At 43.5% G+C, this 19,072-nt stretch overlaps 1 protein-coding gene across 2 annotated transcripts in view; it reads right to left on the reverse strand.

The window, feature by feature from the left end:
- Positions 1-18,670: 18,670 nt before the first annotated feature.
- Positions 18,671-19,072, reverse strand: part of TGOLN2 (trans-golgi network protein 2) — a 37,664-nt gene continuing 37,262 nt past the window's right edge. For both annotated transcript variants that reach the window (XM_063445542.1, XM_063445541.1), the window contains exon 4: positions 18,671-18,932. In XM_063445542.1, the coding sequence (XP_063301612.1) occupies positions 18,927-18,932 (6 nt within the window). In that variant the 3' untranslated portion in view covers positions 18,671-18,926. The remainder of the gene's footprint in view (positions 18,933-19,072) is intronic.

The raw sequence follows: 19,072 nt of genomic DNA on the forward strand, positions 1-19,072 counted from the left end.
CCACATACACATTGTTAAACCTTGCATTACAAAAATAAAGAATTAAAAAAAAAAAAATTAAAATTAAAAATAAATAGTAAATCAATATAGTTTATACTATACAGTTATGTGTACTAATCAGGTTATTTATCACAATTCATAACTAATGGTATTGAGGGAACATGTTTTTAGGTATACTGGTTATGTTTTTTATTTTTCCTATCCAAATAGGTGTTTGTCACTTTAATAGACTTGCAAAGGTGTTTGCCACTTTAATAGATTTACAGAGGAGTCTATCACTTTAAATAGATCTGCAGATAAGGTGTCTGTTACTCCAACAGATTTATAGAGGAGTCTGTCACTTTAAATAGATCTACAGATAAGGTGTTTGTCATTTCAACAGATCTGCAGATACCATATAATGGTGTTTGATCACGAAATTTTGTTACATCATAATTTCAAATTTGTTAAAATAATTAATATGAAATGGTGTCTATATATTATATATACTAATTTATCTTTCTCTTTTTATTTAGAGATTTACTGCATTTTTAATTATGTTCTGATCTTTTAGTAATTGTTTCTAATGTATGAGGATGTTTTCTGACCGAGATAATTGTGTTATGATTACTGAGCATGTGCGGACTGCTTTTGGAACGCACGTGGAACGCAAATGGAACGCGGAAGTGAAAGAGAACGTCCACTTCCGGTTCCGGCGTTTGAAAAACGTGCTCGTTTTCTAGGCACCGAAATGCCGAAAATAGAATCAGCTGGAGGACACCATCCTTGGACCAATGAAGAGTTGCCCAGAGGACACCCCCACACTTTGGACCAATGGGACTTTGGGATTAGCCCTATTTATAGTGATTATTGTTAGGGTGAGTAGGATGTATATTTTTTTACAATCTGCAATACTGCTGGTGATTTCTTTTATTGTGCGGTCCCCAGTGGCGGCTCTAGACTTGGCGAGGCCTTAGGCGAAATTCATACATGAGGCCCCCACTAACACCATTATTGGAAAAAAATTGCAGTTGACTTGTGTGTGTGTATATAAGAAGCTGTAGATATATTGAAAGGAAGCTTGCAGTACTGGATATAGAGAACTAGTCTTTGTATACATAGTTGCATTGTGCATTTACCTGTGTGTACCTGAGAGTGTGTGTCTGGCAGTGAGTATCTTTGTATATGTATGTATGTTTCCCTGAGCATGTGTATGTTTGTGTACTGGCCTTTGGCATTAAGTTCATGGCGACGCTATGTTTTATGACAGTGTGTACTGTGTAGAATGATTGCCTTTAGGGGGTGACAGGGTGAGTGTAAAAGAGCAGGAGGGTGCCAGAGTGCGCAGAGTGGTGCCCGTGTGTTTAGAGGGAGCGATAGTGTGTATGGAGGTAGGTGACAGTGTGTGTGGAGAGAGGTGACAGAGTGTGTGGAGAGAGGTGACAGAGTGTGTGGGAAAATGACATAGGGGGTGACAGGTGAGGTGGCAGGGTGAGAGGGGGTGGTAGGGTGAGTGACAGGGTCAGATGTGGGGTGAGAGGGGGTGACAGTGTGAGGTGGGGTGACGGTGTGTGGGGAGTGACAGGGTAAGTTGACAGAGTAAGGTGGGTGACATAGTGTGGGGGGGTCACAGGGTGGGTGACAGAGTAAGAGGTGGGGTGACAGGTGAGGTGGCAGAGTGAGAGGGGGTGACAGGTGAGGTGGCAGGGTGAGAGGGGTGACAGGTGGGGTGGCAGGGTAAGTGACAGGGTCAGATGTGGGGTGAGAGGGGAGGCAGGGTGAGGGGGGTGACAGGTGGGGTGGCAGGGTGAGAGGGGGTAACAGGGTGAGAGGGGGCGACAGTATTAGGGGGTGACAGGTGGGGTGGCAGGGTGACAGGTGGGGTGGCAGGGTGAGATGTGGGGTGAGAGGGGAGGAAGGGTGAGGGGGTGAGAGGGGGTGATGTGGGGTGAGAGGGGAGGAAGGGTGAGGGGGTGGCAGGGTGAGAGGGGGTGACATGGTGAGAGGGGGTGACATGGTGAGAGGGGGTGACAGTATGAGGGGGGTGACAGTGTGTGGGGAGTGCCAGGGTGGGTGACAGAGTGGGGGTCACAGGGTGGGTGACAGAGTAAGAGGTGGGGTGAGAGGGGGTGACAGGTGGGGTGGCAGGGTGAGAGGTGGGGTGAGAGGGGGGTGACAAGTGGGGTGGCAGCGTGAGAGGGGGGTGACAGGGTGAAAGGGGGTGACAGGTGAGGTGGCAGAGTGAGAGGGGGTGACAGGTGAGGTGGCAGAGTGAGAGGGGGTGACAGGTGAGGTGGCAGGGTGAGTGGGGGTGGCAGGGTGAGTGACAGGGTCAGATGTGGGGTGAGAGGGGAGGCAGGGTGAGGGGGGTGACAGGTGGGGTGGCAGGGTGAGAGGGGGTAACAGGGTGAGAGGGGGCGACAGTAATAGGGGGTGACTGGTGGGGTGGCAGGGTGACAGGTGGGGTGGCAGGGTGAGTGACAGGGTCAGATGTGGGGTGAGAGGGGAGGAAGGGGGAGGGGGTGGCAGGGTGAGAGGGGGTGACATGGTGAGGTGGCAGGGTCAGATGTGGGGTGAGAGGGGAGGCAGGGTGAGGGGGGTGACAGGTGGGGTGGCAGGGTGAGAGGGGGTAACAGGGTGAGAGGGGGCGACAGTAATAGGGGGTGACTGGTGGGGTGGCAGGGTGAGTGACAGGGTCAGATGTGGGGTGAGAGGGGAGGAAGGGTGAGGGGGTGGCAGGGTGAGAGGGGGTGACATGGTGAGAGGGGGTGACAGTATGAGGGGGGGTGACAGTGTGGGGGGGTGACAGTGTGGGGGTCACAGGGTGGGTGACAGAGTAAGAGGTGGGGTGACAGGGTTACAGGGTGAGAGGTGGGGTGAGAGGGGGTGACAGGTGGGGTGGCAGGGTGAGAGGTGGGGTGAGAGGGGGTGACAGGTGGGGTGGCAGGGACTGACAGGTGGGGTGGCAGGGACTGACAGGGTGAAGAGGCAGGGTGAGGGGGGGTGACAGGGTGAGGGGGTGACAGGTGGGGTGGCAGGGTGAGAAGGTGGTGAGAAGTGGGGTGGCAGGGTGAGGGGGGGTGACAGGGTGAGATGGGGTGAGGGGGGGTGACAGGGTGAGATGGGGTGAGGGGGTCGACAGGGTGAGATGGGGTGGCGATGGGGTGACAGGGTGAGATGGGGTGACAGGGTGAGATGGGGTGGGGGGTGACAGGGTGAGATGGGGTGGGGGTGTGACAGGGTGAGATGGGGTGGGGGTGTGACAGGGTGAGATGGGGTGGGGGGTGACAGGGTGAGATGGGGTGGGGGGTGACAGGGTGAGATGGGGTGGGGGATGACAGGGTGAGATGGGGTGGGGGGTGACAGGGTGAGATGGGGTTGGGGGTGACAGGGTGAGATGGGTTGGGGGTGACAGGGTGAGATGGGGTGGGGGTGTGACAGGGTGAGCTGGGGTGTGGGGGGTGACATGTGGGATGACCGGGTGAGGGGGGGGTCAAAATGTACCTTTTTCCCTGGTGGTCTGGTGGGGTCAATCTGACCCTGGTGGTCCAGTGTCCTGGATGGCTCCCTGGTGGTCCAGTGGGCTTTCCGGTCTGCAGCTCCGCCGGATGCAGAGCTGCAGACCACATGGGGAAAGTCTCGCGATCTCCATTCAGAGCGTTGCCGTGGTAACCCGCGGCAACGTTCTGATTGGCTGGAGATCGCGAGACCTCAGTCTGCAGCTCACACCCGGCGGAGCTGCAGACTGAGGCAGGCTCTCTCCCCAGGCGGCCTGACAGGAGGGGCCTCGCACCCGGCGGCACCATGAGCAAGCCGCCGGGCCCCCTCCTGTGTCGGGTCCTCGGTCAGAGACCGAGAACCCGACATGTCAGTCTGCCCTCAGGCGATTTAGGCGGCCGCGAGGCCCCTGACTGCGCGAGGCCTTAGGCGGCCGCCTAAATCGCCTAATTAGAGAGCCGCCTCTGGCGGTCCCTGATGAAGTTCCTGTGTTGAACGAAACGCGTTGGACCTATTGCTGCACTTTTATATTTTATCTTTATGGTGTTGTTCCACCTTTTTAAAGAGAATAAAAATTACGAATATTTTCTACTACTACTCACCTGGAGTCCTGTGTCCCATTGGCTGCTCGACATTTGCAAAGGATACCAGTATCCCCCCATATATCCTGGGGAGGCACCTTTGAATGCTCTTTTATCTCCATTATCTCGTGAGTGCATCCATTTAAGCGCACTATTCACTGTATATACTGTATTACACTATTGTTTTTTCTTTGTATGTTCCCTCCATAGACTGTACAGCCGTATCCCATTTCTGATTGTGGTTCTATACATATATAACGATCGTTTTGGGTGGATAACGATCCTGGGAGGCTACAGATTGATTGGAGTTAAGTAATTTACACGATATTAACACTTAACAACAGTGTTGCTTTGTTTTGTTGTATGCTGGAGGTGTAATTGTGTAGCAGGTAGCTCTAAACATATCTGGTGGGTATGTAAGCTTTTAAGACCTATACAGAATAAGGCATTTAGAGTTATATCAGACTTAGTGGGAGAAGATTTGAAAGATAGTTTCTTCTTTGCTCTTTTTTATTTTAATATAAAAAAAACCTCAACTCAAAAAAGATATCTAATAATTCAACTTATGATGGCCATAAAAATAGAAATCTCAAGATATTGGCCCACTCAATCCGCTCAGTCTTTTAAACTTTGTTACGTATGTTATATGTGTGTGATGTAAACTACTCAAAAAAATAAAGGGAACTCAAAAATAACACATCCTAGATCTGAATTAATTAAATATTCTTCTGAAATACTTTGTTCTTTACATAGTTGAATATGCTGACAACAAAATCACACAAAAATTAAAAAAAATGGAAATCAAAATTTTCAACCCATGGAGGTCTGGATTTGGAGTCACACTCAAAATTAAAGTGGAAAAACACACTACAGGCTGATCCAACTTTGAGGTAACGTCCTTAACACAAGTAAAAATGAGGCTCAGTAGTGTGTGTGGCCTCCACGTGCCTGTATGACCTCCCTACAACACCTGTGCATGCTCCTGATGAGGTGGCGGATGGTCTCCTGAGGGATCTCCTCCCAGACCTGTACTAAAGCATCTGCCAACTCCTGGACAGTCTGTAGTGCAACGTGACGTTGGTGGATGTAGCGAGACATGATATCCCAGATGTGCTCAATTGGATTCAGGTCTGGGGAACGGGCGGACCAGTCCGTAGCATCAATGCCTTCGTCTTGCAGGACACACTTCAGCCACATGAGCTCTAGCATTGTCTTGCATAAGGAGGAACCCAGGGCCAACCACACCAGCATATGGGGTCTAAAGATCTCATCTCGGTACCTAATGGCAGTCAGGCAACCTCTGGCGAGCACATGGAGGGCTGTGCGACCCCCCCAAAGAAATGCCATCCCACACCATTACTGACCCACTGCCAAACCGGTCATGCTGGAGGATGTTGCAGGCAGCAGAACGTTCTCCATGGCGTCTCCAGACTCTGCCACATCTGTCACATGTGCTCAGTGTGAACCTGCTTTCATCTGTGAAGAGCACAGGGCACCAGTGGCGAATTTGCCAATCTTGGTGTTCTCTGGCAAATGCCAAACGTCCTGCACGGTGTTGGGCTGTAAGCACAACCCCCACCTGTGGACGTCTGGCCCTCATACCACCCTCATGGAGTCTGTTTCTGACCGTTTGAGCAGACACATGCACATTTGTGGCCTGCTGGAGGTCATTTTGCAGGCTCTGGCAGTGCTCCTCCTGTTCCTCCTTGCACAAAGGCGGAGAGAGCGGTCCTGCTGCTGGGTTGTTGCCCTCCTTCTGACTCCTCCACGTCTCCTGATGTACTGGCCTGTCTCCTGGTAGCGCCTCCATGTTATGGACACTATGCTGACAGACACAGCAAATCTTCTTGCCACAGCTCGCCTTGATGTGCCATCCTGGATGAGCTGCACTACCTGAGCCACTTGTGTGGGTTGTAGACTCCGTCTCATGCTACCACTAGAGTGAAAGCACCGCCAGCATTCAAAAGTGACCAAAACATCAGCCAGGAAGCATAGGAACTGATAAGTGGTCTGTGGTCACCACCTGCAGAACCACTCCTTTATTGGGGGAGTATCTTGCTAATTGCCTATAATTTCCACCTGTTGTCTATCCCATTTGCACAACAGCATGTGAAATTGATTGTCACTCACTGTTGCTTCCTAAGTGGACAGTTTGATTTCACAGACGTGTGATTGACTTGGAGTTACATTGTGTTGTTTAAACGTTCCCTTTATTTTTTTGAGCAGTGTATATTCAACAGTTCATATATTTCTCTTCTGGTAATCGATGTACATGACTATTCTTGAACTGTGTACTTGTTTGTAACATACTTCATGTAAAATTAGCAAAAAGTAAATTTTTAAATGTAGTAAGTAAAAAAATAATAAAGAAAAAAAAAAAAACACACTTAATGTGGCCAGCGTTTGTGACTAAGTGGCTACTATAAAAGACTGGACATACCTCATTTTGAATACCCTGGGTTGTCTACATTTGAAAATGGTATGCCATGATGGGGTTATTTCACATTCCTGGGCTACCATATGGTCCCCAAAGGCAACACAGACCCAGCAAACCAGTCTGGCAAACTGAATTGGGCAAGCGCTATATTGACCCTTTAACTTTCAAAAACACCATAAAACCTGTGCATGGGGGGTATTGTTATACTCAGGAGACTTTGCTGAACACAAATATGAACACAAACAGTAAAACCTATCACGACGATGAAATCACCAGTAAAAGTGCAGTTTTTGTGTAAAAAAATGCAAAAAAAACAAATAAAAAGGCCAGCATTTGTTGCTAAATGGCTACTAAAAAAGACTGGACATACCCCATTTTGAATACTGTGGGTTGCTGTAACGGAGCTCCCTGTACCCCTGGCTGGGTACCTCTACCAAGGATCGCTTCCTAGCTGGAACAGGGTACAAACCTCAGCACTCTTGCCCTCAGTTGCCATGGCTTGACTGGGGTCCTGGAACCGCTCCCTCCTGGAACCGAATGGGGAATTAGCTCTAGACACCCCCAGGCTCTGGACGACACTCAGTCCTGGGAGCTCTAGTCCTTACAAGGACTTTCCCTGTTGAATACCCTGCAAGCTGGAACAACAGACACAGGAGTAAATCTTCTTCCCCTCCAATAACAGGACGACACAGTTTTGGAGTGTGAGCTGGAATAGGTTTTATTGGTGCCACACTTGGCCTTTTATGCAAGTCTCCAAGCCAAAGGTATGCCCACATGGAGCTTGTTGGGGACAGGGACACAAACTTCCAAACCAATAACAACACATTTACAATGTAAGGCACTCCCACACAAGGCAAACAATCCCTCCCCTCTGCCTGGGAGATAATTGGATCAGATACTGCATTAACCCAATTATCTCCAGGCAGAAAATACACATTTTTTAAAAGTCCCAAAGAACACATGATATCCCCACATGTCACATCCCCTGATAGCCCTGATCTGGGTGACCAACATATCCAAAAAATCACCCAGATCAGTTCAGGGGTTCAGAAATTCTATGGAAGTCATTTATTTGACCGACCACAGGCATGGCCCAAAGCCCAAAACAGTTCCAGAGAATCAGGGCTTGCGGTCGGTCTAGTTCGGTAGTGTGAAAATGAACAAACTACCGAACAGAGTCAATAGTCTTACCCTGGAGCCTGTTCCCTTCATCCAGACGAATAATCTCACGGAACAGTGCCCTTCTAAGCTGAATAGAAACAAACACAGGCAATGATGGAAGTCCAGCGGTGTTCGGGAGTTTCTGTATCCGATTTTAGTTCCTGGAGATTCATGCCCAAACACCTATGCCTGCGTTCATGCGAACAAGATGGCAACCACCTTGTTGTTGTCTATAGGAATTGCGGCCACCCAGACGAACAATTCGAACACTGCAGTGAGAAACGTTCCAAGTTGTTAATAGGTGTTAACAAGCTCCAGCGTGGTCTCTGGTTCGTGCGGTTGTTCGGTAAACGAACCATATAATCCCAATTGCACGAACAGAGACTTTTACATTATTTTTTCACATGGTCCATAGTCTGTGGGCAGGAGGCTGACAAGCAGGTTCCTCCAGGAGCTCGTGGCAAACTCAGGTAAAAAGGGGAGTTTGTCATTTTACAAATGGTATGCCATGATGCGGTTAATTTTCATTCCTGTGCTGCTATATGTTCTCAAAGGCAACATAGGCCCAGCAAACCAAACTGGCAAATTTGAACGTGCAAACATGGAAAAGGGGAAAGCCCTACATTTGACCCCTGTAAGTTTGCAAAAACCCATAAACCATGTACATTGGGGACACAGTTGTACTCAGGAGATATTGCTGAACACATATTGGGTTGTTCTTTGTCATTAACACATAGCAGCAACTGAGAATCCATGCCTAAATACAACGTGAAACAAATAACACAATAACACAAAAAAAATACTACCCACAAGTTTGATAAAGACTGGTGATAGAATTAGTGCATGGAAAGTGTTAAATACCACCATTTGAAATACCCTAGGGTGTATAGGTTTCAAAAATATATGGTTTGATGGGGGTAAATTACATTGTCCGACTTAGAAATGTCCCAAATAGGACATGGGTGCATGATGACCAGCTGTGAAAATTCCAAGTTGAAAAACTGGAATGTGCACCCTCAAAATAAGGTCATTTAGCCACCAGAGAACCCGACACACCTGTACATGGGTGGTATCACTGTACTCAGGAGATGCTGAACACATATTGGGGTGTTCTTTGGCAGTAACCCTTAACCCCTTAAGGACACATGACGTGTGTGACATGTCATGATTCCCTTTTATTCCAGAAGTTTGGTCCTTAAGGGGTTAAAGTTCTCCGTACATGTATTCTAAAATTGCTATGTGTGTGAAAAAAAATCACCAATTATTTTTTTTCATTTGGCAAAAATGGTTGCATGAAATAGTCAAAATACCCCAAGTTTAATACCTTAGGTTGTCTTCTTTTCAAAAAATATATACATGTGAAGGGTTATTCAGGGATTCCTGACAGATATTAGTGTTACAATGTAACAAATTTTGAAAACAAATGGTTTGGAAATAGCAAAGTTCTACTTGTACTTATTGCCCTATAACTTTCCAAAAAAAGCTAGGAACATGTTAATATTGGGTATTTTTAAACTCAGGACAACATTTAGAAACTATTTAGCACGGGTGTTTTGATGCGTAACAAATTTTGGGGGTCAAAGTTTGAAAACGTGGGTTTGTTTTAATTTTTTCATCATATTTTATAATTTTGTAAAATAATCTGTATAATTCCTCTCTGTAAGCCTTTTGGTGCACAGGGCTTGTTGCCCTCTTTTGGGAAATAGGATTTTTTTTTTTTTTTTAACAAGGTACTCTCAAATATAAAGGCAATGTTATACAATCTAGATCAGGGTAGTATATCGTGGCAATAACTCAGAGTAGGTGGATGGTTGCGCTTCAAGATGTATATGTAAGAGAAGAAGAACAAAAAAAGGTCCAATGGTGGAGTATATCTATCTTTCAGGACAGGAATAAGTGGAGTGCCACTTACATTATGTGGACCTTCACACCAGCTCTGAGATATTGGGCCTGGGCGGGACAATCCCGCCTAAGGATAGTCAAGGGGATATCTTCTTGTACTGTATGTTGGTCCTCACCAAGATGTGAACCATAGAGCAGAGTACAGGAACAAAAAATTGTGTAATATATATGGCAGGTTTTGACTAAAAATGCAAGTATGTAGTTTATGCACTCACATGTAATAAACAGGAATTCATATGGCCCGACGCCCGGGACATGCAGTTTGGGGCACTAAGCAGGTAGTTATTTTATCCTTTTAGCCCTGCTGTGTATTCTTCCTTTTTTCCCCCCTCTCTTTTCTTTATTGTTGGACTAAAAATTTACCACTATATTTGTAATTGTCATTTTACAATTTTTGTGGAGTACTTAGAACATGTGTACGGATTTACTCTTTTCTGTATTTTCAACATTTTGAATTTAGTTGGGAAAAAAAAAAAGAGAATAAAAAAAAAAAAAGAAAAAAGTCCAGTTGAATCCATTTGGTGTTAATGATTTTAAGTTGTATATCCAGAACATTTCTTTTTTTAACTAATAATTTTACTGAATCACCCCCACACCATTTAACATGTATTTCGGTAATTGCACAGAAATACAAATGTATTTATTTATGTTTTAAAAAGTGCTTTGGAAGCCCTTAGATATATTTCTGCAATGTTCAAACATTTGAATTTTCAAACTAATCAAATTTTAGTTGTCATTCCCGTGTATTGTAATCCACAGGGACATTCAAGTAGATAGATTACATTTTTTGGAGTTAAGAACAACATTAACAACAAAGTATTTAACCAGGAAAGGTACATTTAGATCACTCTTGTTTTCAAGCACCTTAGTAACAATCCCTGGATGTTGGGCTATTACCCAATTTAATGGTACTCATTTTATCTACCTCAGAAGGATGAAGGGCTAAGTCAACCCTGCTGGGATTATGAACCTGCGACCCAAGGGTTGAACAGATTCTACTGATGATGCATTAACCAACTGAGCTATCTCCCCAGCATAGTTACAGTTAATGGAGTTACAAGTAATGAATTTGAATATATTATAAAAACATTTTTTACCAGGAAGTAGAACTCTTGTTTTTTTTTTTAAAGATGGCTCCAGGTAGATTTACACATATTACATTTTAAAAAGTCTTTTTTGATTCATAAAATTGTTGTCATTCTTTACAGCTCGTTTGTCAGTATAATATCTTTACAGTTCGGTTTTACTTAGTAAATCTAGGCAGGCTGCTCTTACACAAGATTAATTAGTAGTTTATATTACTGCACTTCTATACAAGTTTCCCTTATTGATATGTATTTTTTTTAAAATTCTTTATTTTATTGTGCGAGAATTCAAATACAAGCTTAAACTTAATGCCTATTTTAAGATATAGTAAATATTGACATAGCTAGATTAGTAGGTTTGAGTAGTGTGGGTCTATGCTTGTAATGACACTTGTGGTGCAGGAATATAACGTTGGTTATGAGTGTCATATATTTTGCATTTAACCTGCCGTCATCGCTTTGTACAAGCTATAAGTTAACCATTAGGCGAGATCTATGCGTGTCGTTTTAGAGAGGGTAGAAAGATTGGGACAATTAGCAAAGCTGTCACCCTGGTGCGCCTGGGTTCTCTGTGCCTCCTCCGTGGGAAGGGGTCGGCATTCTAGTGGACCAAGGCCTTTTCATATGGGGGCAGTCCCGATTTTATCCGATACCTGCTCTGTTGTGTTTGTGCGGTAGGGTGCAAGCGGCCTTCAGAGCAGGTATCAGGGCTTGTTTTGTCCCTGTTTTGTTCTGCAGTTTTCGTAGGGTTCCTCTGGGTTGCTGGCTTGGTGTGTTAGGCTTGATACCTTCGGTCTTCCGCGGGTGTGTGTCCTCTTTGTTTAGGAGCTGGACATTATTCCCGGAGATCCACCGCTTTCCAGGCTGGTCTGTTGCAGGCTGAGTGTTAGGCGAGCACAGGATCAGTCCGTTGGTGGGTTTGTCTCGCTGGGCGGTTGGTGCGCCGCGATCTGTCCCCTCGGCGCTGCCGCTGACATTTGCCCTCTCATGCTGCTTGTTTTTCGTGTTGTTGGCTGGAGCAGTTGGGAGGGTTGGCACGTTTTTTTCCCGCTTCCCTGTTTGGCGAGTTCGGGTGTCAGGGGCTGTTAGAGCAGCAGTGAGCGCCAGGGGGGAGGGACCCTTCTCCTTGCTGTCCGTGCACATGGCGCCCGCCATTTTGGAGGTAGCGGTCAGGCTCCCCATCCCCGACCATGGAGCCACGCTCATGGCCACCGGGTGAGGACCGGGATCACCCCCCCCCCTGTCCGAACGGAGCCGGATCCGCATCAGTCTGCACCTTTGGCCAGGCTCTGTGGTACAGGATAGTGTGGCAGCAGCCGTCTGCCCCACTCACCGCAGAAGGCCCGAGTTGGGTCATCAGGATTTTCTCCTCTGGGGGACTGAAGCTCAGCGAGCCAGCCTCTCCCCGGGTCCAACAGTCCCCTGGCACTGGGCATCTGTGCGGTCGGCTCAGTTTTAGCTGGCAATGTATGATTTTAGAGGGTTTTCAGTAGCGTTTTGCAGGAGCCGCTTTGACTTGCGACCGTCCAGCTTGGCGGTCCGGCCCCGCCCCCTTATTGATATGTATTTATTTATGATAGTATCTATTATATGAGACTTGACCGCCACAACTTATTTATGTATAAAAGTTAGATTTTTGCTCTCACACTTTTTTTCACCAACAATATTAATGTTGATGTCATTTATTAATGTTTACATGATGATTTAATAAAAGGGACTTTATTATTATTTATTAAGCAATTTATTTTATTTGGTGGGAGTGTTACCCCATTTTAGGGTTCACTACTTTCAGTTAATGGTATGTATCAAAGTAACATCCATGTGATAGGACCCAAGGTTTCCCCGCAGAACAATGCCCACAGCATTACAGTGCCTCCATCGGCCTGCGTTCTTCCCATAGTACACCATGCTGCCACCCCTTGCCAAGGTAAACTACGCACACGCACTCGACAATCCACCTGATCTAAAAGGAAACTGGATCAGTCAAGGCAACCTTCTTCTATTGCTCCATGGTACAATTATGATGCTCACCTCCCCATTGAAGGCACTTTTTGGCGGTGGAAAAAGGTCATCATGGGCACTCTGACCAGTCCTCAGCTACAAAGCCCCATATGGAACAATCTGTGATGCACTGTATGTAGCATTCATGTTTTTGCTACAGTAGCTCTTCACTCCCCAAAGGCGCACATCACCCTGGTTCACCAGTTGTCCTTCCTTGCATCACTTTTGGTTGGTATTAACCACTGCATACTTGGAAACACCACAAGATGTGCCATTTTGAAGGTGCTCTGACTCCGTCATCTAGCTATCACTATCTGACCTTGTTAAAGTCACTCAGATCATCTTTTTGCTTGCCCATTTTTTCTGGTTCACACACATGAAATTCAAGGGCTGTTCACATCCTGCATAATATATTAGACTTTTATACAGGTGCCATTGTAGCTATATCATCAATGTTATTCACTTCACCTGTCATTGGTTTTAATGTTGTGATTGATCAGCAAATGCCCTACTCTGCCACTGGTGATGAGATTGAAAAGAATACTGAGCCAGATAGTGAAAGGTGCAAATTCAATAATTTTATTTGAAGTGAACAAAAAATACAATTTCACCATGTCACATTTCAATAAATCCACAGGATGTTATGTCTATTACAAAACCACCACATGAAGGGGTAGAATGCTCTGAATCCTTCTTGCAAAATACACAAATGTATACCTCGCTATTTGAAAACAATACACGAGTTACATACATTATAGTATATAGTGAGAATGCCTCAAACATTCACCTACCCATGGCTAGCACAACACTAACCACTGGTTTTCAGAATCTGAAGGATTACGTTTACAGGGTAAATTTCCAAAAGTAGAATGTATACCAGCCATGACAAACATACAATGCCAGCATCTGCAAATCAGGGGTTGGTGAAGGATCAGAGTTGGAGTGAAATATTTTTTACTGTATTTTTTTCATTAGGCATGAGCGACCTTGAAAACTATTTTAATAGTATTGAGTACGTAGCATTTTACTTCATGTATGGTCAGTCATTTGCTACCTTTCATTAGCACCAAGAGTACCTTAAGAGGGAAACTACACGTTCACGCATTTCCATTTCTGACCATGAAACAGTGTAATGTTCAAGGCAGTGATGGGTAACTGTTGGCACCGCTGTTGTGGATTATGCTCAGACAGCCACTCAAAAAATGAACGCCACAATAGCTGGAGTGACTAACTTATTAACCAGTTACACTGGTTAATTTCAGTGACAAGTTGGCAGGCATGTGGACACTTATACATATGTCTGGCACACTAGAATCTGCAGATGTAAATTTGCAAGATGGCTAAATGGACCACTATCATGGAGTGAACAAAAAGAAGGAAAAAAAAAAAAAGGGCAGTGCGCCTCAAAAAAAGGAAACTAGGAAAAAAAAAGTACACTACATACAGAATATACAATATTCCTAATAGGATGCCAGAAATACCAAATGCAGACTTGGCAACAAGAAACAAGAAACTACAAATTTTATGAACAGAAAAAAAGACAATAGTTCGTGTCTATGTATTGCCAAGTAAACAGAGAATGGCAAATCAATGACTGTCCACAGATACTTGCAGAGGGATAGAGTGTGTACCGGGTAAAAAGTATCTGTAAGTTGCTTACACGTCTGTATGCTGTTATCACAGATAATGTGCTATAGTCACAGGGTAGTAGTAAGTATAGTATGTTGACATAGATCTGCTGTCTAGTCTAATTTTGTTACAGCTTGCTGTCAAAAGCTCCAGTTAACCCCTGAGTTGCTTATAGGTACAGGAGGTATAGTCGCTACATTGAAAAACTAGATCCGCCGTCTAAATCTGGAAACATACAACTTGCTGTTAAGGCTTGAGTTAACCCCTGAATTGCTGCTGAGAAACCTGGCTTCAGAGCTGTCTATAGTATACTTTTTGTTTCCTAGTTCCTTTTTTGAGGTACACTACCCTTTTTTGTTTCATTTGTTCTTCACCAGGGGTTACCCCCATAATTAATGTATCGTCCTATAATTAGGTGCTTTCTTTTCTCTTCTTCTGTTCTACTATCATGGAGTGTTTTATTGTTTCATTTTGGAATCATCTTTAAATGGTATAAAATAGTTAATAATTTAGTACTCGCTTTTCATGCATGAAGCATCATTTATGAGAGCATCCTATTAAAGCACCAATGCGTACAGCCTCTTTAACCCACTCAATGCCAGATTTTGCTTTTATCTGGATGCTCAATCAATCCCTGAGTAGTTCCTTGGTTTGTAATATCCTATAAACATACTGTCACACCCTAGCATGGATACCTAAGGGTGGAAACAAGCTGCAACATTAACCATCAACCATACCATACAATTTAGTCTATATATTATTTATCTGTTATATATATTATGGACAACTATAAAAAACACATAATTTAGTTATTGGAAATGTTGGGGCCAAAGAAGGGACACACTCAGGCTCATTTGACACTAAATCATAAAAAAAAGTAATAGAAATACAGAAACACATAGCATTTACAGTACATTACAGCTATACAGTTAATTGAAAAAGATTCCCAAACCTGTTCTCAATATTCCTACACAGCCCTCTCTCTATGTGCACCGTTGGCTTCAATCACAGAAGCTTTATTTTACAAGTTTCCTAAATTCCCACTTTATGGATAGCGACATTACTAACACAATTATTGTCTTTACAAAGTGCAAACACATTCTGCAGCACTGTACAGCCATATAAAAAGATATCTACATTGATTTATACTTCTCTAATGATAAATGGCCCCAATAAACCATACCTGGATTATTTCCTGCTGGGTCTGCAGCTCCATAGTTTTAAAAATAACAAAACAGACTATTCCAACAATAGGGTCAGTGTATGGGGGAAAGCTGCTATGTGGACATGTGCCTTGCTTTATTTAGAAAAGGAAGACGTTTTCTAAAAGAGAATCCCCCCCCCCCCCCCCCATATTGTTTTTCGTTTTTCTTCCCCTTTCTATGATGGAGAACAGGGGATGTTATAAGCCAAACAGGAAATACGTAGAGCAAATATCACCAGTCCCACAAATTCAGACTAATGACCAACAAGGAAGCCTTAAACTTTTTGCACTTTTGCAAAATCCAGTTTTCCTTATAAAATTAATTATTTAAACCCAATTATTCCCAATTTTAGGTCTTTACTTGTACCTAAAAGTCGATACTAAGAGATAAACCTCTATTACGTCACTGTTTACAACCTGTCTTTTGAACTATACTAATGGAACTAAAGGATAATCTCATTAGACTGGACTGAAAAAAATTAAATCAAATAAAAGGCATGTAATCTTAACATATCTTGTAGCATACTTGTTTAATGTCAGGACGTTCCTGTTAACTTTAGTTCTACACTAACTTGTAAGGGTTCAAACCCTATTCCCACATACTGCCACTATTATTTGCTGCATTAGATCACTGTCAGTATATAATCCCATTGTAAACTACTTTTTAAAATTTTAGTCTTAACTGATCTGTGACATACAGAGTGCAGTTCCGTCTTCTTTTACTGGATACTACGTAACCGAGAATGTATACCAATAAATGGTTCCTCTAGACCAGGCCTGCACAACCTGCGGCTTCCTAGATGTTTTGAACAGCAACTCCTGTGATCCCCTGGCTGTTTCATTAAATGAATCATGTGCGTCGGCTTTTTGTTTTATTCAAAGGATCATGGGAGTTGTAGTTCAAAAACATCTCGGGGGCCGCAGTTTGTGCAGGCCTGCTCTAGATTGTAAACTTGTCTGAGCAGGGTCCTCATCAACCTTTTATTCCTGTAACATTTTGTACATTTATTGTTAAAATGTCCCCCTTTTATAATATTGTAAAGCTCTACGGAATAAGTTGGCGCTATATAAATCCTATTATAATAATGGTAACTTATCCTTATGTAGTCCTGTTTGCACCGTGCAGTTACAAATCGAATTTTACTAAAGTTAACAGTAATAACCCAGAGACATTACTCCAAGCACACTACCAGATATTCCATTCACTTTGAAAACACATGCATTTTGTTTTTCCTTCTATTTATCCAATACTCCCAAAGTTGTATAAACTAAATAGAAACATCTAAAGAAAAGTTGATTATGTGAGAAAATGGTAAGTTCAAGAGCTAAGAGTAACTGAAACATCAAATAGTTTTCACCAGCCACATCTGAGTCCTATGAAACAATTCTCATAAAATGCCCACTTGCACATCTGCCTTTTGTCTTCCTCCCAACATCACAGGTTAACTAAATCAACCCGCTTGTTGGAGAAAATCAGGTGATTGTAGATACAAATCAAACGACAGAAGAGTTCAGTGAGGATATAACAATGTGAAAAATCTAACTTTAAAGGACCATTAACACTGTCTCCCCCCCCCCCCCCCCCAAATGGAAGCATTGTTTTCTGCACTTGATCTAATTTGCATCTAAGATGCAAAACCAAGGTGATAAGACACTTCCACGTAGTGACTATTTCCATATTACAAACTATGCAGAACTTGTATATAACAACCAATACCAATGTTAATAATGTGAAATCAAATAAAAACTGGCACAGAGCACAAAGAAATACAATAATATATTGTAATCAGGTTGCCATATAAGGGATCCTAACAGCAATGCTATAGGATAATCAAGTCAAAATTCATATAGTGCATTATCGTCTATATACAGGACAATGAATGTGTAATCTGGACCTAGAACCAGTGGTCTAGATCTGTGATCAAGTCCTATATTGCGGTTACAGGAGTGCCCAAGTAGGTAAGCACTGGATTCCAATCCAGTCACTGAAAGAAAAAAAGGGAAAAAAAAAAAAAGGACAATTTGGTGCAGTACCCATATTAATTAAGTGGCCTGGATGAAGTGGTCCAGTCATTAAGTTAAAACATTGCCGTTTTGAAGAAACAACAATGTTAACTTGAAGGGTTACACACACCTCCTGTGGCTGTCATACTAACCCGCTAGAGGCGTTTCCGCTGCAATGACTGTTTAAAACTCGATCATCAATCAATTGCAACTCACAGGAAAACAGTCAAAAGATATACAAAGACAATGTAGGGATTAATTATACATTTAACAGTGTATAAGGAGAGGTTACAATAACACACAATATCCAGCGCACTCACTCATCCACTAAACAGCAACTTTAAAGGTTTTCTAATTATTTTTTAAAAACACCTAATCTAGGCAAAAATAAAGGCATTTTTGTTTGTTTATTTTTCTTAGAGAATCAATGTGCAGTGCATTTTGTTTTATAAGCATCATTATATACTGGAATTTCTATACTGGGGAAAAAAATGTTTAGAAACCAATATTAGGAGTAATTCAAACTGAGCACTAGGAAAACTAGATTGGGTCACTTAACTAGCCTGGATGACAAGCTACCTTTTACAGATATACGAGTGAAAGCAATATTAGTTGGAACCTTAAAGGACCACTATAGAGCCAGGAAAAATGTGTTTTCCTGGCACTATAGGGTCATTAGGTCCCCCCCACCCTCATGGTTAAAACCCCTTCAGCCACTTACCTTTCTCCAGCTCCTGGCTCCATCGGCGCTGGGGAACTCTCCTCCTCCTGCCGACGTCAGCACCAAATGCGCATGTGCGGCAAGAACAGTGCGCACATTCAAACCGCCCATAGGAAAGCATTACTCAATGCTTTCCTATGGACGTCAGCGTCTTCTCACTCTGATTTTCACAGTGAGAATCGTGGAAGCGGCCTCTAGTGGCTGTCAATCCTCAGCTGCAGGGTTAAAACTAGAGGGACCTGGCACCCAGACCACTTCATTGAGCTGAAGTGGTCTGGGTGCCTATAGTGGTACTTTAAGCATTTTTAGTACCAGTACAGAACTGTAGCACCATATCACTGCTAACAGTACAAACATATAGACAGACAGAATATAGAACTTCAAACCCAGTAGTGAATTAAAACAGAATTCTTATCTATACATGTTCCACTTGATTGTAGCTTTATGTCTACCTACATCTACAAGAGCAACCAAAAGATGGAGATGGAGCTGTGTGATAAATAATACAGAGAAGAGGCAAGGGAGGTGCTACCTTGAAGGAAATACGAATTGGAAATTTTCACAGGTGTAACCAACAGATTATAGAAATGGATACAATTAATGTTACATGCATTTCTAAGAAAATAGTGCAAATATGGAGTGCTTGTGACCCATGGAACGATCTCTCTGAGGGGATGGTCCTGGTTGTCTTGGGGCCTACTTTAGGTACGAGAGACAGGTGCTTTTAAATCTGAAAAACAGGAGGAATAAAAGTAATGTCAATCAAAAAAAGGTAAATCTTTAAATTCATGCAATCAATTTGGAGCGACATCAACTGCTTAAATAACTTCTGTTTAGATGCCTAAAGCGGTCATGGTGGTTAAAATAACA

The sequence above is a fragment of the Pelobates fuscus genome, chromosome 3, assembly GCF_036172605.1.
Source record: "Pelobates fuscus isolate aPelFus1 chromosome 3, aPelFus1.pri, whole genome shotgun sequence".
In the NCBI taxonomy this organism is placed as follows: domain Eukaryota; kingdom Metazoa; phylum Chordata; class Amphibia; order Anura; family Pelobatidae; genus Pelobates; species Pelobates fuscus.